We start from the raw sequence: 27,446 nt of genomic DNA on the forward strand, positions 1-27,446 counted from the left end.
CTAATTGGCCGTGAGAAGCGACAAGAATAGAAGCATGATGCTCATGGCTTAAATCACTGCCTTATGACTGTCACATTATCGCTGATGACAGAGCTTATGTGTGCTCAGTGGACTGTGAGGCATCAATATTTGGTTTTATGGGCACTTCCTAGCTTATCTTAGCCTTCTGGGTTTTCTCAAATGCAGTTAATTACTATTAAATTAAATTTAGTTTTTTTTCTATAGCAACAGTCACCTCAAATAACTTTGTATTGAAAGGTAAAGACCCTACAACAATACAGAGAGAACCCCACCAGCCAGACGAGTCTTAGTAGAGGGAATTTGCGCAGCTATATTAGGTGTCCTTTGTGGTGTTAAAAGCACAGTCGTGCAGCCTGTGGTTGTGCAAAAGAAAACAAGTACTTGTGAGTATCCTCAACTGGAAAATACAATACCTAGTCCCAAAGCTTTAAGAAATGGGCACCAGTGGATAGTAAAGAAGCTGCAGAAGAAAAACAAAACCCGTTTCACCTTTTAAAAAAATATATAATGATATAATTTTTATTTATTATATTTTTAAAGTATTTCATCCAGCAAGACACTGCTTGAGAAACATTTAAAGTCGTGAGGAGTGCTGTGTTTGAAAATCTATTACATAAACCCTCTGTGACTCCTGATGGAGCTGTGCAAAGTCTGGTTGTGTAATTGGCCTTCTGACTTACACCCCTTTCAGACTGACACCTACGCTGCTGTGTCAGCCACCCCAGCTATGTCAGGAGTAAGCATCTCTTTTCAATTGTGGGCCAGTGTTTTTAGCATTGATCATCAGGGCTTAGTTTTTCCAGACATGGATTATGCCTAATCCTAGACCAAATACTTTTTCCAATCAGGATCTTCAAGTCTAGAAATCTGTGCCTGGGAAACCAGCCGAAAGAGATCAACATGTCCCGGTGCAATGGACGAGAAGGGGTGTGATTTTGTTTAACTTTCTGTTGTAATTAAATAATAAAATGTAGGCATAAATAAGACAAAGTATGCTGTGGCAAAGAACTTATTATGCAAACAAGAAACTAAAACTTCATTTTGTCTCAGACAGCCAAATATCCTTGCAGGCACGTGAAGTCTGAGTCACTATATGCCTACCATTCACTTTTGCATAGGCCTAAAACTCTCTTTCAGCCAATATATTCAGGTATTTTTCTTTATGAAAAGACTCAAACAAGGCAAATTTACAAATAAAACACAATTTCATTAAAAGGTAAAACAAACAGTTGCCAGTTTGTTTACATGTTTCAGCCTAAAGCCGCTTTACGCCCATCCAAAAACTCCTCTGCACAGCTTCCTATCACGGCTACCCTGTAAGTGGAGACAGCTGTGCTCTGGCTCCACAGGAGACCGGGGGCGCGGTCGAATAGTCAATTCTGCTTAGGAAGGTCTCTAACTGAAGCGACCCAGAGGTATCTGCATGGCAGCCATAATAAGAGCCGTTCGAATTCTCTAAATACTTAGAAAAGGTCATTCGATGCTTCATTATCACCTCCTCCAGCATAGGACAAACTGCACCATCCTTTATGAAAGGAAAGGAGATAATGAGATCCCATAACTCATAGCTACTCACCATCCGACCATTAAATGATTCAAAATAAACTGACAAAGTGACGCAGATCCTGTAAATATTAACTATGAGTGTTCCCCAATTTACACCCTGCCGATTTGTTTAGAATTTTCAACAGCAGGCTGCTAAACCCACAGCTGCTGTAACAGGATCTACTTCTCATCAAGCTATCGCCTTATGTGAAGAACATACTGTGGATTTATATTAGCTCTCTAAATCAAGATTATGCGCTATATTAATTGATCGTTGTGTTTAATGTTAGCTATAGTTCACTTTGCATTAGTTATATCCGCTGTAGCCAGAATCCCCAGACTTTAGGATCATCATTAAAGTAATTTATGACACACACACACACACACACACAGAGGACTCTGAATTGGATAAGTGATGGATGGGGGGGAATTTTTCCTCACTTATAGACAGGCTTAAAAAAAGGAGGAAATGATGTGGTGACGTATGTCATGATCAAGGATCAGTTGCCAGTTTGTTTACATGTTTGGCATCTCCCACTACAGTATATATGGGTGTGTCCTCCCCCCAGGTGTTTCTGTCTCTGGGTGAGAAAGGTGTGAGAGGTCGCGGGTTCAAGCTCCCAATTCATGTTACCCTAGCCTTTGGGGTAACCTAAACACAACATGAGACGCGACTCCCAAGAAAAGACCGGCACCCTAACAACCAAAGACGCTAAGCAGGAATTTATTTGCTTCACCAAAACAACAAACCAATGTTTCCTGCTCTCCCCTGACCAAAAATAAAAGGCAAACAGAAGACAATGTTCTAGTCTATGCTCCTAACAGATAAACACGCCACGATACCAGCAATACAAATGAGCTCACGCTGTTCACTAAAGGATTTAAGTTCAGGATTCTCACACAAGCACTCAAAGCTACGAGCAACTGGCTGGCTCAAGGAGAGATGCAAGGTGGCTGTCAGCTGGAGGCTAAGAGGCTGCTGTCCACTCAATTAGCAGTCGCTGCATGTCTCTGCCAACACACACCTTGGAGGAAGGAGAAGGAAAAAAAAACACAGTCCCACTCATACTCTGATGGGAGGAGCCAAACACGTAAACAACATGGCACATAACAAGTAAGATGCACGTGTTGTTTTCCCTCTTTTGGACAGTGTGGTTCACAACTTTCTTTCTTCATGACATTTTCCACTAGAGTCAAACAACAATGTGTAGTAGAAGGAGGAAGTAGGTCCTTTTTTTGACTATTTGACTGCACCCCAGGGGTGGAAGCAGGACACACCCACAGAACCAAAGATAGATGGAGTCTGATTATTCAAGACCTTGTATGTGAGGAGAAGGAATTTGTTGTTGCAATTTGAGCACCATGACACAATCCTACTGCAAGAAGATGTGTGATGATGCCGAGTTATTGTTTCCACAGGATTTCTGTTGTAATTCTGCATCTGATATCTAATGAGCTCTACAGAAAACCACAAGATGTCACTGCAAAGCTGCAAGCGAGCATTAATGGCATATTCTTTATCACACACAGTCACACACAGTCAGCAATTCATCTTTATTTCATGGCCTCTTTCACATTATTCACACACACAGAGATTTGATGTTTAGTTGGCCCTAATCCAAGCACTTTAAAGAAAGGGAGGTGTGAATGTGTGTGTGCGTGTGAAGCGTGGCTGGATCATCAGATTGTTCTCTAATCCATTTGCACATGGATTAAGGGAGGCAGAAAAACACATAGGGGTGTGTTCTTTTGTTTCCATGAATACCTGTGTCGCGGGATGTGGATTTCTGCTGGGATTTGGAATCACTGTATGTGGAAGAGATGTAAGTTCGCCACCTTGGAACTGATGCCTGCTTTGTTTTGACACAGGTGCAACAAATGGCTTTCAACGTGAAGAGGAGGCCTGTGTCTAGCAGCTTCATCAGAAGCTGGATGTTTGGCTTTCTTCCTCCGTTTCCCGCTTCTCTTTAGAAGCATTTTCCAGTTTTTAAGCATTAAAAAGAAGCGTTCTCTTTGGAATGAAACTTCACTCAACAGTCATTGTTGGGATGATGGTGGGAAGGGTCTCCGGGAGGACTCGGATGTCTAACTGCCTTCCTGCCTTTCAGTAACAAGTGCACGTGGGATTAAGGATTGCAGTCAAAAACAACAAAAACCTAAAAAGAAAAAGTACACACAAAACAGACTATAAACTTTTGTCTTCTTCTTTCACTTGATAGCTTGAGGGGTTGAACAACAGATCATTTGCCTTCATCTCACCCTAACCCCCAGCATCTTCCTCTGTCACATCAACCCTCCGCATGTCCTCCTTCACTACATCCCTGAACTTTCTCTGTGGTCTTCCTCTTTTCCTCTTGCTTGGCACTTCCATATTCAGCATCATTTGTCTGATATATCTGCGCATGTCCAGACTAACTCAGCCTAACTTTGTCTCCAAACCCCTCGAACTGAGATGCCCCTCTGAAGTACTCATTTGTCCATCCTGGTAATTCACAATCAAAATCACAATCATCTTCAGCTCTGCCACCTGCAGCTCGGCTTCCTGTTTTTTTGTCAGTCTCACTGTCTCCAAGATAGTCTCACTGCCATCTTGTAAGCCTTCCCTTTCACTCTTGCTTCTGTCTTTCTGTCACAAATCAGCCCTCATACTCATCTGCACCCACTTTATCCTGCCTGCACTCTCTTCTTCACTTCTCTTGTGCACCATCTGCTTTGCATGGTTGAACCCAGGTATCTAAACTCATCTACTGTCACGACCTCTGCTCCTTCTATGTTCACCTTTCCACCTGTCTCTCTCTCTCATTCACACACATGTATTCTTCTGAATTTCATTCCTCTTCTCTCCAGTGCATAGCCCCACCTCTCCAGAGTCTCTTCCACCTCTCACTTCAGTGTCGTCTGCAAACATCATAGTCCACAGAGACTCCTGTGCGATCGCATTTGTATAAGCCAAAAGCCCAGACTTCCAGCTAACTTGAAACACTCCATTTTATTTCTATTCTCAGCTCTGACAGAGGTGACAAGGGTCATATGATCATCTTAGACACACAGCTCTGGTTGTGAGCACAGCGGCTCCACTCATCTGCTGTCCACATCTTTTCTTTAAGAGGGGAGCAAAACCAATCTGCAGAAGCTGGCTTAAAGGAAGAAGAGTGTGGATTAACTGAGGGGCTGCACCATGGTCCTGTGTACTATATTAAGGGATTATTTTGATATGTGAATCATACAAAGCTGCTCTACCAAGGTGCATGAATAAAAACATTTCAAATGAGGATAACAGCCCCACATTAATGCTGAGGATAAATGTAGGGAGGTTAAGTAATAATCTTTATATGATGTATAGATATGTAAACAGAGAAAAAACATATAAGAGGTTAGGTTCAGGCTTGTTTTTTTTAAATCAACATTAATGCGCACATTTCCTGCTTTTTTCCCCCTACCTGGCTTTAGTGATACCATTCCAGCATTTGTCCTGACTGTTGCCTCCAGGTGCCAGTTTGCCACATAGTGCCAAAGAAAGCTGAATCCAGTACTGACGCATCTCCCTCAGCTTACTGGATAGATCCGATACCTAAGAACAAAGACTTGTCAGTTTCCAAGTCATTGCACTTAATCACACACTTAATATGCTGTCAGAGTGCAAACAGTCTTTACAAACAATGCATAAAGTGACAATCTGTGATGGAGTCTCACTCTTAAAAGCCATGCAAACACCGATAAAAGAAATCCTGCTGAGCTCTTCAGCCGGCCGTTTGCGTTTACGTCCATGAAAATCCACTGATGCTTGCTGTCATTAAGTACGTAATCATTATTTTTAAAGTACACCACACACAGGTAGATATATGCACCTGCATTTCAAGTCTGAGTCCAGCAGTCGGGGAGGGTTTGTACTCGGACGCGGTCAAGGAGCCACTCTTCTTCTTCTGTTCATGAGGGGTGGGACTTCCTGTTCCTGGCTCTCCTGGCATTCCACATGTCTGATACACCTACAAGCACAAAAGAGACAAAGACAGATAGAAAGATGCACACACCGTGAGGTATTTACTAGCTAAGTTTACATTGGTTATATCTAATTCACCCACTAGATGGCGCCACAGACAAGCGTTTGAAAATCTCAGCTCCTTTTGCACTGACAGTACATTAATCGGTATATATTAAAGGAGCAGATCACTATCAGTATACCTGTGGCTAACTATGTAAGCTAATAATGCTCTCCATTCTTTTAACGGACATATCTGGATGGTGCTACATTCTTTATGATCCCTTATTCACAAGGGGTCACCATAGCAGCTGTAAGTTTCATTTGCCAGACAACCTTCCTCATGCAACCCCCAAAGGGATTCGTTTCTCCTGGTTACACAAATATGTGAACTAATGTGTCAACCTTTAAACTATGGATCCACCATTCTGTCCTTATATGACTTTGTATGTTCCTTAACATGGGAATAAAACCAGTACAGAAGTAAAAGGTTTGGAGGATGAGCTGTTTATTTGGAGATAAAAAACTAATATAGGTGTTGAGTCACACAAGCTTGCCTTAGCTGTAAAAGCATCCATGTTTTCCTGCAGGTAGTGCACCGCCTCGTAGATTCGAACTGGGATGGAAGAAAGAACCACGTCGAGGCTGGGCTCTGTGCTGAAGCTAGACGCCACCTGGATCATCGTGTCTTAACAGGGGAGTGAGGACAGCGACTTTAACCGGGTAGTGTTTTTAGATATTTTTTGTTTAGCAGAATTGTTAAAGGAACTATTTAAGTGAATTCTCAGAGGATTAGTAAGATTTTCATTGTGTCTCACCTATAAGGTTCTGCCACTCAGGGTTCAGGTCAGCCTGATTGGCCAGGCAGCCCTTCATGACGTTTGCGCAGTAGCTGGAGCACGGTTTAGCAGAGGCCACGCCATGACAATGGGGGCAGTATAGCAGCTTCATCAAGGCTCTCTCACACTCTGGACTCAGAGAAACCTGGTATGATGAATGGAAGAGTCAGTTTCATTCAAAAAGAAGGAAGTTTATGTTTCTTACAGGAAAAAAGACAGAACAAAAAAATACTGGCAGTCACCAGCGCTACCCCTCCGCCTCAGGAGATGCACCTGTGGTGCAAATGTGAAATCCCAGGTGACTTCCTTCTCTAGTTATTGGATTTTCATAAAACCTTGTGGCCTAACCCTTGATGTTGAGGTCACTGAGATCTGAACTTGTCTGAGATTTTTAGTAGCTGCACCTCTGGCATTATTTTGTAAATCCTATATTGCCTCTTTCTCACGTTATTTCACAAAGTTTGTTGTCCACCCTGATCGGCTATCCTGCCCCCCCTCTGTCTTTCATTGCTAAGGGGTAAAAACCAGAAATTAGTTCCTAAATCCCGAAAGTGTCTATATGGAAAGGCTGTTTAGTTCTTTCCCCTGTCCTTTCAATGAGGGAACTAATAAAAAAACACAGTAGAGGGCGCTATTGTAGCATATGAAATACAGGCGCAACTGGAAGGCAATGATGACCCTGCCTGTCTGTCTTTTTTCAACACTGCTGCTCTCTCAGCTTCTGATTATGAACCCAAGTCATGAAATGTTGTCAGCTTCACCACGACTGCTGTCACATCTCAGAGTGGGACGCTTCAAATCAGAGAAGCAACAGCACACAAAGGTGTGTTTGTCTGATTTTAATAAGCGCCGTGCTCTTTTCCATACCCTCACACATTCATCTCTGTGCATTCTGAAACTCAGTCAGCACACACTCGAGACCCGCTCGTGTGGAAACAGTCGCTGTCAGCGTGAGGTCTGCGTTCATTTGCGTCACACATTTTTCCCTGCGATAATGTCTTTCATGTGTTTAAAAGTCTGCGCTGCTAATGAAGTTTTGACAAAAACTAAACGAGGTGGCCTACATGTGCTGTGATGGAGTGCACAACTTGAGCAGGTTTCAAGAATGTGCTCAGATTTTCATATCAATCAGAAATGAATGGAACCTACAAACCAGAAACATGCCGAGTTTTGGGAAAATGGGCTTAACAGTACCCAATTCCTGCTTTTAAAAAAACAAAGATTTAAGCACTGCTGATATACTGGCATCTGGGACGAGTGATGAACCGAAGGCATGCCTTGCTCTTGTTCTTTGTGTCCTAAATCAAACATTGCTGCAAACCATAAAACGCAGACAAACACAAACAGCCAAATCTGACGCGCTCCGTCCCCGAGAGATGAGAAAACTGCAGCAAGAGCTGGAGAAAAAAAAAAAAACCCGTCATCACACCCATAATTTGCTGTCATCCCTCCAAGTGAGAGCTTTGTTCTCATGGCAGTCTGACACTTCATTTCTGATGATCTTTGTGTTTCTCATTTGTAGGGTGGGGACATTTTCTCTGGCAGCCAGGGTGTGACGATCATGCAGCCATCATCTCTGCTTTCCTGGGACTACACCAGGCAGGCCTTAGACACACACACACAGACACAGGCTGTGTGTGCGCAGACGTTCATGTTTCCATGACTTCAGTGGACATCATTTGCCTTTCACTGAGTTCATGTGGCTTTACCCTAACCTGAAGCAGGAACTCCAGCAACACTTGAGGGAAGATGAACAACTTTAATAATAGACCAACGCGTTTCGGCTTGTGGCCTTCTTTAGGGTCATAGTAAAACATTGTAAAAATTGCTTAAATACAAGACATGAAACAGAAAAAAATTTCAAATTAACCAGTCAAAACTTCATAGACAGGTCAGCTGACATATAATAGGTAGGTGTTGGTTAATTGGCTAAGTCCCGCCCAAGTAAATACCGGACTAGATCATTACTGATGAGGAGGAGAGGGGGTGACATAACCCCCATATGTCTGAAAATAACACATGCATGAAATGCATAAAGAGGATGCTATAAATATACACACAGGTTTAAAAAAAAAGGGGGGGGGTCTTTAATGGTAAAAGCACGTTTGAATTAGAAAACAAGATTACATCATCACATGGGAACACATTTGTTAAAAGATCCTTATTTATGTCTCTAAAATGTAAAATATCTAAAATTTAGACTTGAATTGTAGACTTAAGAGGAGATGTCTAAAGCGCTACTTCTTCTTTGGCTAAAATAATAAGGTTAATTAAAGAAATATTACTCATGTGAGAGTAATTTAACTGGTTAAAAAAAAAAAAAGGAGGTGTAGTTCATAAAAACTCATTGATAGAAAAATCCTCATTCATACCTCTGGGGTGCAGACTCTTAAAACGGAATATCCAAGATGCTTCTCTTTTTTTCCGGATGAAATTTATATTGCCACCTCTTTGGTTTAGTTTAATGGCTTCTATGCCTAGGAAAAATAATGGTGAATTTGGATGTTTATCATCGAAGTGTCTTGCAACAGGGCTGGTTAAATCATTCCTCTTGATTGAACTTCTGTGTTCATTAATTCGATCTTTAAGAGGGCGAGATGTTTCTCCTATATATATTTTATTGCATGGGCACTGTATCATGTAGATTACATTTTTAGTTCCGCATGTAATAAAGCCCTTTATGGCAATGGTTTTGTCACCTATAGGGTCTTTGAATGATTTAACATTTTTGGTGTATTGACAATTAATGCATGCCCCACACTTGAAATTACCATGTAAGTTATGGGTTATCGGGGTTTTATCTGGAGTAATAGGGTCCTGGCAGGCTCTAACAAGCCTATCTTTAATATTCCTTCCTCTCCTGTAGGTTATCATTGGTGGTTCTTTAAAGGTACCTAATAAGTTTGGGTCATTCTGAAGGATATGCCAATGTTTTAGAATTATTTCTTTAATTGTTCTGGTTTTTGGCGTAAAGGTTGTGCAGAAGATAAGATTGGGTTTATGTTTTGGAGATTTCTTGGTTGTTAAATAGACATCCCTACTTACTGAACTCACCTTCTCTTCTGCAGATCTTAACCAGTCCTCTTTATACTTCCTTTCTTTGAATTTGTTCAACATCTCTTCTTTACTCTCATTATATTCATCATGAATCTCACAGATACGCTTGAGTCTAATCAACTGGCTTACAGGGAGGCTCTTTTGAGGTGGTTCGGATGGAAACTTGCAGCATGTAATAATGTATTCCGATCAGTGGGTTTAGAATACAGAGATGTGGACAGAGATTTGTCTTTTTTTTTGTTACTTTCATGTCCAGAAAGTTAATTTCTTCAGTACTGTAATTGAGGGTGAAGCGTAAGCCCGCAAAGTGTCCATTAAGGAATTCAACAAGCTCTAGTAGTATAGAGACTGGTCCTTTCCAGAGTAAAAACACGTCATCTATATAAGTTTCCAAGACACAATGAATGGTAAATAAGGGTTATTTGGGTGATTATATAGAATTTGTTCTTCCAGATGACCAACAAAGAGGCAGGCAAAACTGGGGGCCAGAATTTTTTTTTTGCTGCGATTTCCCCTAACTTGAACCTGAACTGCTACTTGCTTCACTCTCATATTTAATTATATACCTCATGGGGACTTGCCATTTCTCCCCCAAAGAGGGAGGATCCCAACACCTAAATGAGTATTACAAGCACGCACGCTCACCTGTGAGACCTTCCTGACCACATCTGCGCTGACTAACAGCCCCTGGACAAACGACCTGGCTGTGACAAACGCCCGGATCACCTTCGCCTTCATGTCTCGAGGGACGTCTCCGAACGGCCGCAGCGTCTCCTGTTGCTTAGCAACACACTCAAGGTAGTCCTCTGATAAGCTGACCTGTGACACAGAGGTGACAGCGGAAGTGGACACACTGCGGATGAAATATGTTGCTGGGTACGCTGTTAGAAACAATACAAGATCTTCCAGAGGAAGAGCAAAGGCAAAGGAATTCCCAAACCACATCAAGAATTTCCAGTTCGGCCAACACTTGGGGACCCAACTGGAATTAGCTGTAACATTATTTTCTCAGCTGAGTCAGTTCCCTACACACCTTTTTTGTTTTGCATCTCTGAAAAAAAGGATATTTTGTCTTTACTCACATCTGTGGGTGCAGAGGCTTTGAATGTGCGCTCCAAAAGGCGGGACCAGAACTCGGAGAGGTTCTCGTCCAGGTTGAGAGCAGAGCCCCGATAGTACTGACGCAGGTCTGTGTAGAGATCCCCGTACAGACGGCTGTTCTGGGAGTACAGCGGGCCGAGAGGAGACAGCACCTCCTGCAGGGAGCGCTCGGAGCGACCGTGCAGCTCAGTGAAATACACTGGAGGAGGGAAGGAGAAGAAGAGCCTCACCTTAACCAGAGCTCCACAACAAGGCGAATTACATGCACATGCTCGACACGTCAAGTGTAGCAAACAAACACCTATTTATACATGTAGTAAACACACAGCAACAGCAATCATCTGGATTTCTGTTTCCAGACACTCCAAAAATGTCCTTTTATTTGTGTCTGGTTTCATCTGAGCTGAGTGATCCATGTGGCTTTTTTTTAGCAGCTAGATTCAAGAGCTGGCCGATATCATACCAAATCTGCAGGCTGGTGCTGAGCAGGAAGTGTTACAGTGAGTTTATCAGGTGGATTTTGATGAAAGAGCACCTGCCAGGCTGTGCGTGTGGAAGCTAGTTACTATATTGCTGAGACAGGGCCAAAGCAATGGGGCTGTGAAAAACTCTAGAGAGGTGAGGGGAATGCGTCAGTTTTCAGTGCGACTTTGTTACTATAAACGGCTTTTTTCACCTCACATGTTGTCATTTGTCATTTTTGTTTTAACGGCCTTTCTGTTAAACAGCCACGATGCAGATGAACTATTTTCATGCACATTTCGTTTATAATATTTGACTTAAGATTTATCTAGGTTTAATTGATCTCTGCAGACAGATGGATACAAAGCGAGCGAGAGGCCAACAGGAGAGAACGAGGGAGTCAGCGAGCTGTCTCTGCAGTATACTGGTCTGGGCTTTTCCCTCATGCTTCAAAGGCCATGGACCAGTGCCAGTCTGCTCTAACAACATCCAGATGGACGGCCACGTTACTGCTACTGAGGTGGCCTGCTGCCTTCTGACTAATAATACTGTCCTCTCCTCCTCCTCCTGCTCTCACTTGTATTTCTCGTTATTTATTTTTATCCTGAAACATTGTTTCTTCTCAGCGCTAATGACACATTCCTCTCTGGTTGCATTCGTCTGTTTCGCTGGTGTTAGCAGCGGCAGATCTCAGTCTTCTTCCTCCCTTACATCCCTCTCTCTTCCTCTGATGTGCAGTGATCTGCAGACTCGGCTCCTCAGTGGGTCAACTGCTCATTAGCTGAACCAGCCATTGCCCCAGGGGACACCCCTCTGTTTGTGTGCGTGTGTGTGTGTGTGTGAACGCGAGTGGGTGTGTGTGCGTGTCTCCCCTGAGATGAGGGGATCAGCTTATCGTGTTTCATTGTTTCTGCCTGACTCCGCTCTCATTATAGCACCCAGTCAGGGGTCCCCTTGACGCACACACGCACACTTTTGTACAGTGACACACACACCCACCCTCTCCAGCTGTAGTATTGAGCGGTGTGCACGGGCAGAGCTTGTAACCAACAAAATGATACACAACACACTGTCACACTGCTCTGGGATCACTTCTGAAGCTTTGCTATCGAGCTCAGCTAGTAATGAATGTCTCGCACACAAACACACACACACACACACACCGTACTTACTGTCAAAGCTCCTGTGGAGACCATTGAAGACAGCCTGCAGCGACCTGCCGGCCTCTCGGATCAGTCCCTCTGTTTCTTTGGTGCTCAAACCGGCCAGGTCCTCCTCCATTGCGCTGGTACAGCAAGTCGGGCCCTGAGGACACATCCTCAGATGTTCACCTGACGCAGTGAGAGGGACACTAATTAATTCATTGGGCTTAACTGAATTGACATTATCTAATAAATGAACTTGTCAGCTTTCGAACATGTCCGTTTTCCACCATAGCGAACAACCACGAACAAAGAAGAGTGAGGTGCAGACGGGAGCTGTAACTGATTCTATTCTCACTCATCGGGATGGCAACAGTCAGTTCACCACTTTATCTTAGATTGAAATATGTCAGTTACTGCTGCACAGTATGAGGCCCCCCTGAATTTGCATCTAGCGCCATCTTAGGTTAACATTTGAGCGCACTTTGAGTCTACTGTTGTAATATCTCTAAATCTAGAGCTACAACGAGGACAAAATTGTATTCTGCTAAATTAACGCGCGCAAAATAATTCACGCTCCAATCAGCTTGTAGCTTTGCTTTGTAATTGGAAGGTATTTCCACATCTACTTGCTAACCTCCTCAGAAAGATTAAAACATTAATACCTGCCAAACATCAAGATGTTACAATTACAATGAGGCTAATCTCTACGTAGTGGTGTGCTGATAAGATGCAGAATGAGACAACAGAAATCTTTCATCTCATCTCAGACATCTTAACGTATTACAAACATGTTTTGTTTCTATTTATTCAACACATGCCAACCCCTCCGGTCTCACATGGTTAGCAGGATTTGGCATGTATGCAGATGCTGTTGGACCACTTCAGTTACTGCTGCAGTAGTATTTGAAAACTTCAAAATGAACTTGTATCTGCTGTGTGTTCCTTGTGTGTAGTGCTCTGCTAATATTTGGCTACTTAATTACAACTTGGCTGCAGGACACTCTTTTTCTATGTTTTTGCCAGAGTAAAGAATTTGGGTGCTTCTCATAAAATATTTATGACACTGCTGGAACCCTTTTATGCATTCAGACAAGATGAGCACTATTTACAGTGTATACAGTATAGCTGATTCATATATAGCACCAACAATGAATTTTTTTTGCCCCGCTTTCCCCTCGGACTGTATATTTGTGTGTCTGCACTTTTTGAGGAAGTGTGTAAACTTGATTTAAAGTCTGTAATCGTTTTGTAAAAGTCCCTCGTTGGAGCCCATATTGCATTTAGCATTCCTAAACATATTTATTTTCTTTAGAATCCATATTATTTCTGTTTGCAAACAATATTTTTATTTAACAGAAACAAAAATTAGCAAGGTTGATATTATCAGCCCTCTGACAAATGGACCTTTTAATATTTAGCCATAGCACAGCACATCGCCTTGTGCTGTGCAATGATGCGTTCTTTTACATTGTAATGCTAAAACTGAGGGTTATCTTCCAAAAACCTCAGCAACAGTTTGAGCTGTCACTTGAGAAATCATCATGCCAAAAGCAAAAGAAATCCATTTAGGCTAAAAGAATTGTTGATGCTCACAAAGCAGAAGACGGATATCGTTATATTTAAGGATAAAGCTATCACAACAATTCCAAGTTGTAAAAACCGGAGTCAGAAGTATCATCAAGACATTCAGAGAGACACAACACAGAACAAGCCTGACAGAGGAAGGAAGCAAAAGAGTTCAAAGACTCTCTAAAGAAAACTAGTGAGAGACTGTCATGAATTGCTGTGTGGCAGGCAGGAGTTGGACCCAAGATGCAGGCACTCAGACTCGAGGGATGAACTCAAAAAACTCAGCTTTATTTGCTGACAGGGGAAAAGCATACAAAACTAAACTGGGAAAATATAAACTCACACTTTGCAGAGAGGCACAGGAGGAAACACACAGCTTGAGGGACAATGCGACACTGACTCAGAGAAACACAGGGTTTAAATACACTGGGAAGTAACGAGGGGAATGAGACACAGAAGGAGGGCACAGCTGGAAGAAATCAGGACTGACGAGACAAGGAAGCAAAGCAGGACACATTCACATAAGACACGGACCTTCAAAGTAAAACACGAAGTATGACACAGACTGACACAAAACCGAGGAGACACAGAAACATGAAGGGCAAGGGATCAAAACTAGAAACCATAGAATAACTCACAAGTACAATAATACAAAAATCAGGAGACCCAGGACCCTGACAGAGACGTGTTTAAAGACCCCAGAACAACTGCCAAGACACGAGTGAATGACTTAACCAAGATGGGAAAGTTTCGAAGAAGAGAGGTTGGAGACCAAGAAAAACTCTACTCCCACAAAAGTGACACGTTCAAGCCAGGCTGAAGTCTGGAAAGATTATCCATACTGGAAGCGCGTCCTTTGGCAACACTGGGTCCGGGTCATCGCTTTGTCTTCCAACGCGACAAGGATACAGAACATGCGTCGCTCCTGGAGAAGAACTACCTCCCGAAGACCAACGTGAACATTGATTGACTGGGATGTACCAGCCCTGACTTGAATTCCACTGAAAATCTGTGGGCCGAACTGAAGACCAAGGTATATGCCAAAAACCATCGAATCTGGAGGAGCTTGGCAGATTCGCCAAAGAAAACCGGGCTGGGATTTCTCAAAAAATGTGTGTGAGACTTATTGAAAACTACAACCACCGACTGCAGGCTTTTATCCAGCTATGCTTTGACCCTGGTATTTTTTTTTTTCTGAAATAATTTGGTTTCTGTCTGCAAAGTAAAATAATTTGAGCATCCAGAATAAAACTAGGATGTTTGGAAAAGCTGTGTTAAAAATCCCTTGCTCTGTTCAAAAACTTTTGGGAAATATTTTTAAAAGAATGACATTTTCATTCCTTTTAAAGCAAATAATTCGGTCCTTGTCTGTATATATTATTCATGTATTGCTGCAGTCGTTTTTTTTTTTCAGCTTACACAACACATGGTTCACCAGTGCAACACAAACGCTGAAACAAAAGCTGCAAGTCTGGAGACTACTCATAACCTCTAGCCAGGAACTAAATCCTGATCGTGACATTCAAACATCACAGAAATGCAGAATCAAAATGTGAAAATGTATCGCCTTCAGCATTTTATTATTTTTTGTCTCTGGTCTCGTGGGGATTCCCAGAAACTGAAAAAGTTGAATATTCTTTTCCCCACATACACAAATAAACATTCACAAAGACTCAAAAGCAGTCTGCAGCATGGACTGGTTGCCTTCAGGATTTGTGCGTGTGTGTGTGTGTGGGGGGGTGTTTATGTGGCTACGTCTGGAAGGGTTAAGGGTGAGTAAGTACCCCAAGGCTATGTGCATCACTGCTCTCTGCCTTCTTAACAGTTTCGGGAATCGGGTGTGCAGGTTTGTTGGTGTGGGTGTGTGTGTGTGTGTGTATGTGTGGGTTGGTGGGCAGAATTTGTCCACTGCAGTAAGTGGAGCAGAAGGGGAGATGCCTTCATCATCACTGCTCCATGAATCTTTCATTGGCACTGGGTTGTGTGTGTGTGTGTGACTGTGTGTGTGTGTTTGTGTGTGTGTGACTGTGTGTGTGTGTTAACCGATAACCGAGAGCCAGATAAATGGTGGCATCTGGATTGCAGGAAATAGGACTTTTGTATCACCTTGCTTCTTTTCTCACATCCTGCTTTTGATATTTGGCATAATCTTTGTTTCGCTGCCTTGCACAGAGAGTCACGGCGTTAAACCCGTCACACGCCATCAGCTCTAACACTGAGATATTCTCTTTCATTCGGTCTTTAGTGTCAAGTGTAGGTCACTCAGTCTGAGATGAGACGCTTCACTCATCTGAGCTTTGAAAAAAATCTACCAGTCACACCTGCTTCTTCACTGAGCGGCGAGCCTCATCGTTAACTCGCGTTGGAAGAAGCTCTTAAAAAGAACACTAATCACATCCTCACACTTAAGCTGTGAATTTTCACGACGCCCACAGTCCTTTCAATCTGATTTCCGGCGATAATCACTGAATCCTCATCTTTGTGCGCCGTAATTACAGCCTCACTGCCAGTTATTCCAAACATTCAATCACATATTTAGTCAAATATACACTTTGATATTATGCAATCAGAGTGGCCAATTTTCCACACAGCTCTGCAGATTTGTCTCTGATTGGACAGGTAGAAATCATTTATGGGTGCTACTTTTTGGAGCATTTGGTAGTACGAATAAATCCTTTACTAAATAGCTTATTCCATTTTAACAACTTTTAAATGCTATTTTATCAACTGGAGATTTTGTATTCATTATGAAAATCTTAAGTGTGCGATTGAAAATTTATTAAAAATTCTTTTTTTAAAAACATTCTTTCAGTCAGTGCTTGCACTTTTGGATTTGCACAAACATTTGGGCAAAGTAATGAAGTAGAAGACCAGAGGCACTTTTCTCTTTTCATCTTGCACTTGTTTTCCGCCACAGAATAGATTTTGGAGATCATTTCCCATTCCCATACATATTTCATTCTCACTACTGGACAGAAAAAGCACAAACTTGGGCTATTTATTTATGACAAAATTTATGGTTTAGTATTTGGTGTCAATCCAACCTAAAACGTAACATAAAAATAAGACAGAAAGTCGTCATATGGGCTCTGATGCCATCTTCGAGTGCGCGTGCACAGCAGCTAATGTTAGCATTTCGCTGTCGGTTTGCTTACCGACCGTGAAGACACGGGGGCGTTTTTGTTTTTTTGTTGTTTTTTTTTACTACAAACACATACGCTCTACTGCATTCCTGGGTTTCTGGGTAATGGAAGCAACTGGGATCCTGCTATAAAAACTTAATTTATTTGGATAGACAGAAGTGAGTGCAGCGGTCACACACTAACACATGTGTACAAAAAGCAAGCTTGCAAACACGCTCGCCCACACATGAAAGTGCATTTAAAGGAGCCGGGGAAAAAAAGCAGAGGGTCCATCAAAGTGCAGGTTATCTGGGATTAAGCGGCTTGCTCAGGGGTTTCGTGATGGGAAATGGAGAGGCATTGGGCATTCATCTGCACACAGAGGCAGAGTGAGATTGTCAAAATGGCAGAAACTCCTTTTAAGCGAGACACAACTTTTAAGTGCCCCGGAGTAAATGGAGCAGCGGAGAGGAGAGGAGAAATCTGGTTGCTCACACTGTTTTTTGCCCTCGAGCTACAGCATATATTTAGTTAAGTTAGCTTCCTTAGGAGTAAACACACATTTTGCACTAGACTTACGGGAACCCTCACTGACATAATCCATCTCCTAGTGCCCAAGGCCTTTTTCAGATAAGAAAAGCATATATAACACATATATATTTGTGTATATATAGGTGCTACTTTTCCATGATTCTTTGGCCCCGTTCATGAAGACACCTAGTGTTAACAAGAGTCATGTGACTCAATTACAGGAGGAGAGCTCTAAGTGTTAGCGTAAATACACCGACAATGTGGTGACAATGAGGTGACGTTCCTTTGCTTAAGGAACATTTGGACGCTGGAAAGGGCCTCGTTCTTTTAGGACTTTGTATGCCTGTTACATGTGTCCAGGGGTCGACTGCATACACTTATGTATGCGACATGAATGGAGGTGTACATACTTGTTCAACTCCAACACGAGATTAGTAGAAGCCCGTGGAAGGAAAGCATGAGATGGGAAGAGCCTGGGCTATATGGTCAGTGAAGATCCTCTGATACCTGCTGAGTCATCTTTGAGACCGATGAAATATACTTAAAGGTCTGTTAATATACATGGATGGCGCAACCAAGTAAAGTCTATGGATGAGAAAATCCAGGAATTTACTAGGGAAGAAATGGCTTTGCCAAACTGGTCCTGTGCTGGACATTTGCAAACAGAAATGACTAAACAACTTTGCGTGTGTGTGTGTGTCTGTGGTGTGCATCCAATCACACGTGGCCACATAATGAGAGGTCTTCTGATACCTGGTATGAAGGGTATGCACGTTAATACCAGCAATGTTCATAATTTCCCTGCGGTGGTTTTGTAAGGTGCTGCTAATCCTTAATGGTTTAAATGTGATCTACATTCTTTTTTTTTTTAGCTCCACACCCAACTGTTTAAAATGCTTCATGCCTCGAGGTTAACAGCTACCCAACCCTAGCTATAGAGGCTGGGTTTTGTATGAATTGGCCACATTTGTGGTATTCAATCAGGTATAAAGGCAAAAAATGTCCTGAATTGCTAAAGTATGCAATGAGATGTGTTGTATTGATGGCTTTAGAAGGTTATAAAACATGTGAGCCCTTCAATTATCATGTCAAATAGGTGTGTGGGGGGTGGGGGTTGCAGACAGAGTTTAACAAGTGAATCCTTTGTTCTGAGCTACGTCTTAAACTTCCTAACTTTTATCCCTAAAACCTGCAGCTTCCTGAAATATTTTTGCCTCAAATGAAGTTTGCTTCGGACTCAACCCATCTTTGCGGAGTGTCTCTGGTTTCATGCGCTGGCATATCAACCACTGCATTTGCACACTAGGGTAGATGCCTTCTCTTTTTTTCACAGGGTTCTACTAAAATAGATATCCAGGAACCTCTCTATACAAATAAATACTTTGTCTGATCTCTCCTTCTGGCTTAGCTTTACCCCTGGTCGTCTATGTGAACACACCCTTCTTTAGATCCTAACAATTTTAACAACCTCCGTCCGATTTCCAATCTACCCTTCATTTCCAATCTACCCAAAAAAGTGGTTGCAGCTCAACTTCATTTACACCTGGTTAATAATCTACGAGAGATTTCAATCTGGTTTTTGCTCATGTCACAGTACAGAAACTGCTTTACTTAAAGTCACTAACGATCTTCTAATCGGAGCTGACACTGGTCTTCTCACCATTCTCGTCCTTTTAGATCTGAGCTCAGCCTTCCTTCTCTTTCCACCCAGTCTACGTCCATTCTTGTCCACAGTCTTGTTACCTCCTGTATTGACTACTGCAATTCTCTTTTGCATGGTCTCCCCCAAAAATCTCTCCATAAGCTTCAACTGGTTCAGAACTCTGCTGCTCGCATTATCACCAGAACTCCCTCCTACCAGCACATCACCCCAGTTCTTCAGGAACTTCACTGGCTCCCTGTGAAATTCCAGATAATATTCAAACTTCTTCTGCTCACCTTCAAGGCCATTCATAACCTCGCTCCTCCTTACCTTTCTGACCTGTTAACCACTACCTGTTCTGCCCGTTCACTGCGATCTTCTTCTTCTATCCAGCTTGCTGTACCTTCCTTCCGCCTCACCACCATGGGAAGCAGAGCTTTCAGCTGCTCTGCTCCCAGGCTGTGGAACTCTCTGCCCCCAGAAATAAGAAACATTGGTTCTCCCCCCAATTTAAATCCCAACTCAAAACACATCTGTTCAAATCTGCATATTCACTGTGAATCCACTGTTTGTTTAATTTTATCTCTAGTGTAGGGTTTCAGCAGCAATAACCAGCTGTGACTGAGCAGTTTCCAGCAGTTTTCAACAGTTCCAAGCCCAACGGTGCCAGGCATGGAGCATAAACAGAACTACACTTGTTATTTTTGGGTTTCGCACCATAAACTCATCCCTGGAGTGAAATTCTACTAAAAAGTCAAGGACAACAACCAGAACAGTGCTTGGTGCCACTATGTGCACTGAACTGGTCAGATAGGTACAATATATACAAAAGGTATCCTCAAAATGAAGATCAAGTTAAAGGAGCACATTAGAGGAGATCAAACGTGCACAGGGGAGAGAATAGGACTCGAAGGAGGCAAACTCAGTGAGGTTTCTGATTTTGTTGTATAATACACAAGTTCACCGCTGCCCTTGGTTATGTATTCAAAACAGAGAGTCACCTAGGAAGCAGTGAGAAACTATTACTTAAGCTAAGTAAACCCAAGCTTTAACCTTCAAAGATGCCAAGGATAGAAAAACAACAACAGCAGCAGAACCTGTTTTTACTCTTAACGTCTAAAATGGAAACTGGTCATAAAAAAAAAAGCAGAATAATTACTGTACAAGACCGCAGAATCGCACACACACGCACTAAGTTATACACGTGCAGAGCACTACCCGCTTGTTTGGTGTTTTTAATTCATTTAAAGTTTTCAAAAGAGCAGCCGTGATGTAAAAAGCAGCTGAGCTGAACCCTGTGAAAACATGCCGCCGCAGTCTTTACCATGGCGCTATCCCTGTTAATATTTATCAGCTGCTCGTGGTGATGAACGCTCCAGATGGGTGGTTTCTCAGGTGCATGCATGATCCAAAGCCATTGCCAACAATCTTTAAAAAAAATAACCAGACTGCATCCCCCTGAAAATTACTACGTAAGTGTTGGCTAAACACATGCGACACTGCAGGAGATGAGTTACTGCGGCAACTTGACGTTGTGCACAAACTGAACATCTTTCTGTGGTTTGCCTGTTGGATGTGGGCACTGGTATTTGTGATCAACATGAATTATTTGGCCAGTATACTGGCTGACTGCTCACAGATATACTATATATTTTCTGATACGCATCGATATAAACGTTTGTTGAAAAATCAACTTCAATAATCTCCATGTGTAAGTAGAGTATGGTTTGGGTAAAGTTGGCGATCAAGGATCAAAGAATGCAATGAAAGCAAAATCCATTTAAATACAGATTATCCTGTTTTTTATTGGAGGAACACGTTTTTCACCTCACGAGGTTGGCGTGAATCCCGAGGAGGTAAATTCTTTGGTATTGATTATGTGGAAATGTATGATGTGATATTTATGAGGAAAAATTCCTTTAATGCCAAGTAGAGATCACAGACTCCCACAGCCCTCCTGGAGCTAAGTGCTGCATTATAGAACCTGGTTGTGCTGCAGGGTATTTTGCACTTCATCATTAGCGAATCCATTTAATTCAAACCTTCTTTTTAGTTTTGCCTTCAGACAGCTTACACTGGTCGCCAAAGAGACCACATTCATTTCCTTTTCCCATCAAAAACATACGCCTGTGACTTTCTTCTCTGCATCACACCCTCGCCGTTTCATCTCCCCACCCCCTGAATTCCTTGGGATAGCCCCGACATACCTGAGCTCGTCTCGACAAGCGAGCAAACCTCAGCACAGATTACCTGCATCGCTCTGCGGGCAAACAGAGTCATCCAGGCAGGGATAAAAGGCCCAATTCAAGCCCAGTCTGCAACAGGAAGGGTGTTATGATTATGGGGGTGACACGGGGCAGAGGACTGGCTGTAAAGTGAGACTATGCTCAGTCCTCTTTTGAGTAAACTGAAACTCAAATTAAACTTCAATACAAGCAAACTTTGAATAAGACAAGCCACCATTCCTACTTTGGCAGCACTCACATTTAATCAAAGACAAATTGTTGAAGCAGCAGTTTATTTAAATACTTGACAGCAGCTGTCTGTTTATCTCAGTTTGACACTTAAGTACACATTAATTAATCTCCCTCGAATGCTGCGCTGTCAGTGTTCTGGTGGCATGCTGCTGGTTTGTATCAGACACAGCAAAACATATCGGTTCAGCCTCTGGGTATAATAACGTAATTGGTATTTGCCCTGCGGTAAAATACATTTTTATATTCATAGGAAGATTTTTATTTGTATATTTATTTTGCTCCATAAGGTGTTTATCATCTCCTGCATGGTGCAGAAACCACTCTTTTACTGATTTTAAATCAAATCTTACTGGGGAATGTATGTGGTTTGAAAACGTCGTTATATTTATTTTCCCGCTGCTACAGAATATTTGATGAGCTTTCAGCTGAAGTAGCTAATTAGAGCTCAAGTGGACTGCTTTAAATTGACCCGATCACCACTTATCTTAGATCTACTGTGATAAATTGCCTCTATTCAAAGTAAAGTCCCAATCAGACTTGATTTTCTACTAAGACTCTGTGACTACAATCAGCATCAGAAACAACTGTATTTTTAATCAAAGTCTATTAATGTTTGACATTTCATCAAACATACTTGTTAGTGTTTTTGAACGCTTTTGAACTTTTTCCCTTTATGGGAAAGAGTTCAAAAGCGGAAACTGAAAAGGTGAGCGTACCAAAACCAGCAGTTGTTTGAGAAGCCACTCGAGGCTGGCTCCCCCAATGAAAGTGTACAAGTTAGGCAAAGCCAAGACGGAAGTGCAGTAAATCTAATGAGGTTTTTCAGAAATCTCACGTTAGCTCATCTGCCATTTTTATGTGTGACAACCACGGTGCAGGGTCAAGTGAATAAAGCCTCTGGCACTCAGGATACCTGTCTGCAACCATTCGGCAACCACTAGTCTCAAGAGAAGAGTGGTTGTTGGGAGTCAAAAGGAAAAAGGACTGCTAAAACGGGATAGGATATTGCCACGGTTTAAATGGCGAGTGGTGAAACCGTGACGAGGAGCCGGAAAAGAAATTGTTTGCCTTCAAAGTAAAAGTTGTGCCTCAGTGCTGCAGCCAACAGCACAAACAAATACCTGATTTCCACTCTCGTCTCAAGGCTTCAAAATGGTAAAAATACACTTCAGAAATTGATCTGTGACGTCACGGTAGCTGCATCCATCGGTTAATTCAAACTATGCTAACCAAGGTTCATATAACCCTGCTTGCATCACTGAATGTTTTTTTCATTCTGTAATCTTCGTGTTAATAGGTTAAAATTCAAGTTATGTTACTCAAAGTACACCAAAGTACAACACCAGGTAGTAATTGACACTGGAGTGTTTAATACATGGGTATATTACATAGATTAACCCTAGAAGATACTTTGTTTTAAACCACATATATTCTTGGAGTACAAACATACAGTATTGTTATTTGAGCACGAACGAACAATATAATAAGGTTTGAGTATCCACCTAAGCTGAATATGTGTATATGCTGCATGCTGTGTTATCGTCAAAGGTCTCTTCCATGTCCAAAAGTTTTTCTTGGTGCATAGTGGGAGACCGACGGCACCTGGGCTGATGCATGAGGGATCTGGGCTGATGCAGGCTGATAGATGGCACTCTGCAGGTCAGAGTGACCTGCTGAGGGGAAAACTCGAAAATACCGGATTTTCAGAACACATGACAAGACAGACTACAGAGTGGAAATCTACAGAATGGATGACCTTGCTAGGCATCCCTCAATAACTAAAAGAGTCACCAAGAGCTGGTGTGGGTGTCTGTCTGTGACGATGTTCTTGTTGTTTTACCGCTTTACCCCTTGGAGGATGCTTTTTGTCTATTTTTGTCCTTTTGTGTATCTATCACCATCGGTCGGAGTTTCTAGTTACTAAGTAATAACCTGAAATTTTGAGAGACTAATTCAAAATTTTGACTTAGGTTTGTCTGGCATTCTTTAAATAAGCTTCCATAAACAATGTTCACTTAGACTCAATAAGATCAACACGGAAATCAATGTGGTGACATGAATGTTACTACAGATACGTGTTTAGAAAAAAAAAACAAACACAGCCACGGTCAAAAGAGAAAAAATAAAACAAAACAGGCTATTTCTAAAAGCTCGACACCATTCTTTATACTGAATACATGAGATGTGTGCTTAAAGTGGCTGGAAGGCTGTCCCCCCCCCCCCCCTTCAGACTTTACGCTTGGCTAAGGTCATCCCAGATAGATTTTTTAAACTCATTCCAGCCTAATCATTGTTCTCCATTATGAGCTTAATAAAATAATGGCTGCACAAATAAATTAATACGTTTTTGGACCGTGCTGCAATGAAAACCACAATTACATAAATACAGGAAAAAAGGAAGTTATAGGACCTTTATTCACCTTTAAAAAAAGCTTTTCTAAGTGATTCTTTTAATTTGTAAATAAACCAGGCAATGTAAGTCTCTTAATATTAAAAAACACTGGCCTGGCCAAAATAAGGAACCAATCTGACTCCCATATACCCACAAATACACTTGCTTAGCACAATGCTAATAATAAGAATACACACATTACGCTTAAGATGAACATCAAAGCTCCGAAAACTTCATCAGAACACGTAATAATCACATGGACCGCAAAAATCTAGCAATGTCCAGGAAAACTGTTACAAACATACCGTGCAAACACACAGGCGCCCACACATGCACGCGCACACACAAACCCGCTCTTGTCCCCTTGAGGCCATCATTAGGTGGATCAAGGTCACCAGACACACGATTAAGAAGATCAGGTTAATGCATTTCATAAATACACGCACCAGTTATTAAAATTAGATGTAGATTATAAGCCTTTATTAATCTAAACCATGCAAGCACACACACACATACACACACATACACACACACACACGCACAAACAAAGGTGGGAGACATTTGATGTTACTCATAAAGACATAACACCCTGAGGTTGTAGGTTACTCTAAATGGAACATACATAGAGGATAATCTTGTGTCTTTCTAGCACTCACACACGCACTCAAACACACACACACACACACACACACACACACACACCACTGCTTACAAAGCTATTATAGCATTTCTGTGAAAACATCACACTGCAGCCCTAAACCGACTCTGTAATTGTATCTTTAATCATAATTAAGCACCTACATGAACTTTGCTGAGCTGGTTAAAAGTTGTTTAGTGTGCACTTTCTTTAATTTTACCTCATTAAAAGACCATTTTTTTTGCACCGTGACAATTACAATATCCATTTTGCTTTACTTGAAAAACTCATGAGATGCTTCCAATATCCGAGACCGTGGAGGCATCTTGCAGGTTAAATGAGACGTGTAAATCTAATTACGCCCTCGGCCACAGCAAACGTACTCCATCACGTAACCTGCACCAACACTGCACAATAATATTTCTCCGAGGTCGGGCAGAATGTGCTCGAGCTGAATCAGCACACTATAAACCATCACTAAAGTATCTCAGAAGACTAGTTTCCAGATGTGAGGCTATACGTCAGACTGTTTCAGCTGCTGAAGGAGTAAAATATGACAGCGCACCCAGGGTGGTGCACTGAAAAAAAGGGATTGGCCAGCTCTTGGATTTACGTAAGCATCTTGCGTGTATTTAACACAATTGCCTCATGCTTTAAAGTTAAGTGTAACTATATAGTGTAGAAACTACATAATATGCAGAGAGGGTAGATTAAATATCATGTTCAAGTGAAGTAAGTCAATAATATAGCAATGTTAAATCCCGCGACACTGCACGGGATTTCAGTCTCGCGCTCTTTGGATCGTGGTTTCAGGAAGGCATCCATCTCAGTCAAGTCGAGCAGCCACCTCTACTTTTTTTGGTATACCAAAAAAAGTAAATTGGGTGGTTGTTACATTAAAAAAGTCTACCTTGTAATTTGAACACAAAAATTTCATGTTTCTATGAACGTAATTAAATCATGTAGGATTTGCATGGAATTCAAAAACTTAATTTGTTCTTGTTGAGATGACAGGATACAATCTAGTAAGAGTGGTTAGTTGCTGAACTCATGAAATTCACAAGATCGCACAAGATTTCAAACTGCAGGAAAATCACTGGAGTTATAAGAGGCAGAGAACTACACACACACCACGTGCATGCTATTGCTATTTATTGTGGATTAACCTGTCGAGGACAAAAACAAAAAAATTCTGCATCAAATACAGGAAATCATAGCTTTCCTGTATTTCCTAGATTGTTGGCATGCTGGTTAGTGCTGTTGCTTCACAGTAAGAAGGTCCTGGGTTCAAATCCACATTCTGGCTAGTTTGCAGTGGTTTCTCTCTGGGTATTCTGGTTTCCTCCCACAGTTAAAAGTCATGCAGTTATTAGAGTTAGGGTTAACTGGTGATTCTAAATTACCCGTGAATGTAAGTGCACGTGGTTGTTTGTTTCTATGTGATAGACTGGTGAGCTGTCCAGGGTGTACCCTGCCTCGTAACCTATCACTTCAGGGTTATTTCCCAGCCCTCCTGCAACCCGGAGGATGGTAGTCATTGTAAATCCATTAAATTTTTATGGTAACCAGACTGTAGATTTTGTTGAACATTATGTAATATGAAGACAACATGTAGTATTTAAGTGACCAAGTAGTATTGGGGTAAAAGTTATTCAATAGTGTTGAAATAAAATGACAAAATTGTGAAGGATTAAAATATTCCAAGAGCTCAACTTACTTCATCTGAACATGTTTCAATCGTGTTTTATGAACACAAAATGCACAGGTTTACTGAATATGAAAAGGTTGTGTTGATTTAACTCAGTTGTTTAGGTTTCTGCCAAAGCAAAACATTTGTGTGCAACAAATGTCCACTATTGAATCAAGTAAATCCAACATGGCCTTTTTTTCAGTGTGCATCACAACTGCCTGTTCAAAACAAAAACAAAACAATAAGTCTGAAAGTAGCCGTTCTTGATGAATCAGTTTGCAATCTCTTTTGTAAAATGTGTCTAAAAAGAAGAAGTTTGATGATCAGACAAAGTACAAACAGCGCTGCACACGTTTGGCTCAGGAGCCCCACCAGTCTGCTCAGTGTTTGTTTTCTTGTTTCTCAGTGCTCACACTTCATATCTCTGCTCTCCTCTCACCTCAACCAGTCTAGGCAGCTGTGGCCCATGCTGAGTCTGGTTCTGTCTGGGATTTCCTTCTAATAAAAAGCAAGCTTTTCCTCCCACCTGTAGCCAAGTGCTTGCTCACCAGGGAGGATTGTCGGATGTCTATAAGAGGCAGGTTTTGTTATGATTGCTTCTATCCTTAAAAAGACATGAAATGAACTCAAACTTGTAAACCGGCATAAATTTCTTGGCTCAACTTTAAACCATCTGTAGTTTTGATGCACTCATTTTCAGTTTGGACTGGCCTCCTCTAGAGGCCTCCTCCAACATCCAAGGAAAAGCTTTAAATGTCGTGCTAGAAACCTGGAGAACTGCTCCTGAAGATTGGTAGAAGTCAGGTGGTCTTTCCAAATAATGGCTTTCAAGCATGTTAGAATTATACAATGCATTTGCCTTATAACCTGCATTTCTATCTATGTTTGCATGTTTCAGTAAATCGCTGCAGCTATTCTCCAGTTTCCTAGCAAAACATAAAGAAATAAAGGATATCTCAAGACCTTTGTGCAGTGTACGTATGGTTGCGCAATGCTTAATGAACTGCAGCCCATTAAACTATCAATATTCCAAAGTAGTAATAACAACATTTGACAACCTCTATGAGTTAACGAGGATAGTAATTATACAAATATTTCAACAGGTTCAGATAAGTCCAAGAACAACAAAAAATAGCCTCATCCTATCAGTGAGTCATCTTCTCATGCAGTGTGTGTTCTCAGGAACGAATGAATGCTGGCACAGACTCTCTCATTATTTCTATCATAACAAGACAGC

General features: G+C 41.7%; 1 protein-coding gene across 3 annotated transcripts in view; it reads right to left on the reverse strand.

Annotated features, from left to right (window-relative positions):
- The window catches only part of LOC146498870 (glypican-1-like), a 49,106-nt gene that overhangs the window by 2,004 nt on the left and 19,656 nt on the right, over positions 1-27,446 (reverse strand). The window contains exons 1-8 of one of the 3 annotated variants that reach the window (XM_085138031.1): positions 14,062-25,244; positions 12,177-12,335; positions 10,524-10,741; positions 10,087-10,260; positions 6,364-6,529; positions 6,103-6,233; positions 5,415-5,552; positions 5,007-5,137 (exon numbers count right to left, since the gene is read on the reverse strand). In XM_085138031.1, coding sequence (XP_084994157.1) covers positions 5,007-5,137; positions 5,415-5,552; positions 6,103-6,233; positions 6,364-6,529; positions 10,087-10,260; positions 10,524-10,741; positions 12,177-12,321 — 1,103 coding nt within the window. In that variant the 5' untranslated portion in view covers positions 12,322-12,335; positions 14,062-25,244. Of the gene's footprint in view, positions 1-6; positions 3,723-5,006; positions 5,138-5,414; positions 5,553-6,102; positions 6,234-6,363; positions 6,530-10,086; positions 10,261-10,523; positions 10,742-12,176; positions 12,336-14,061; positions 25,245-27,446 lie in introns of those variants that run through there. The other 2 variants (XM_085138032.1, XM_085138030.1) reach the window with 2 other exon arrangements.

The sequence above is a fragment of the Neolamprologus multifasciatus genome, chromosome 17 (genome assembly GCF_963576455.1).
Source record: "Neolamprologus multifasciatus chromosome 17, fNeoMul1.2, whole genome shotgun sequence".
NCBI classification, from domain to species: Eukaryota; Metazoa; Chordata; class Actinopteri; order Cichliformes; family Cichlidae; genus Neolamprologus; species Neolamprologus multifasciatus.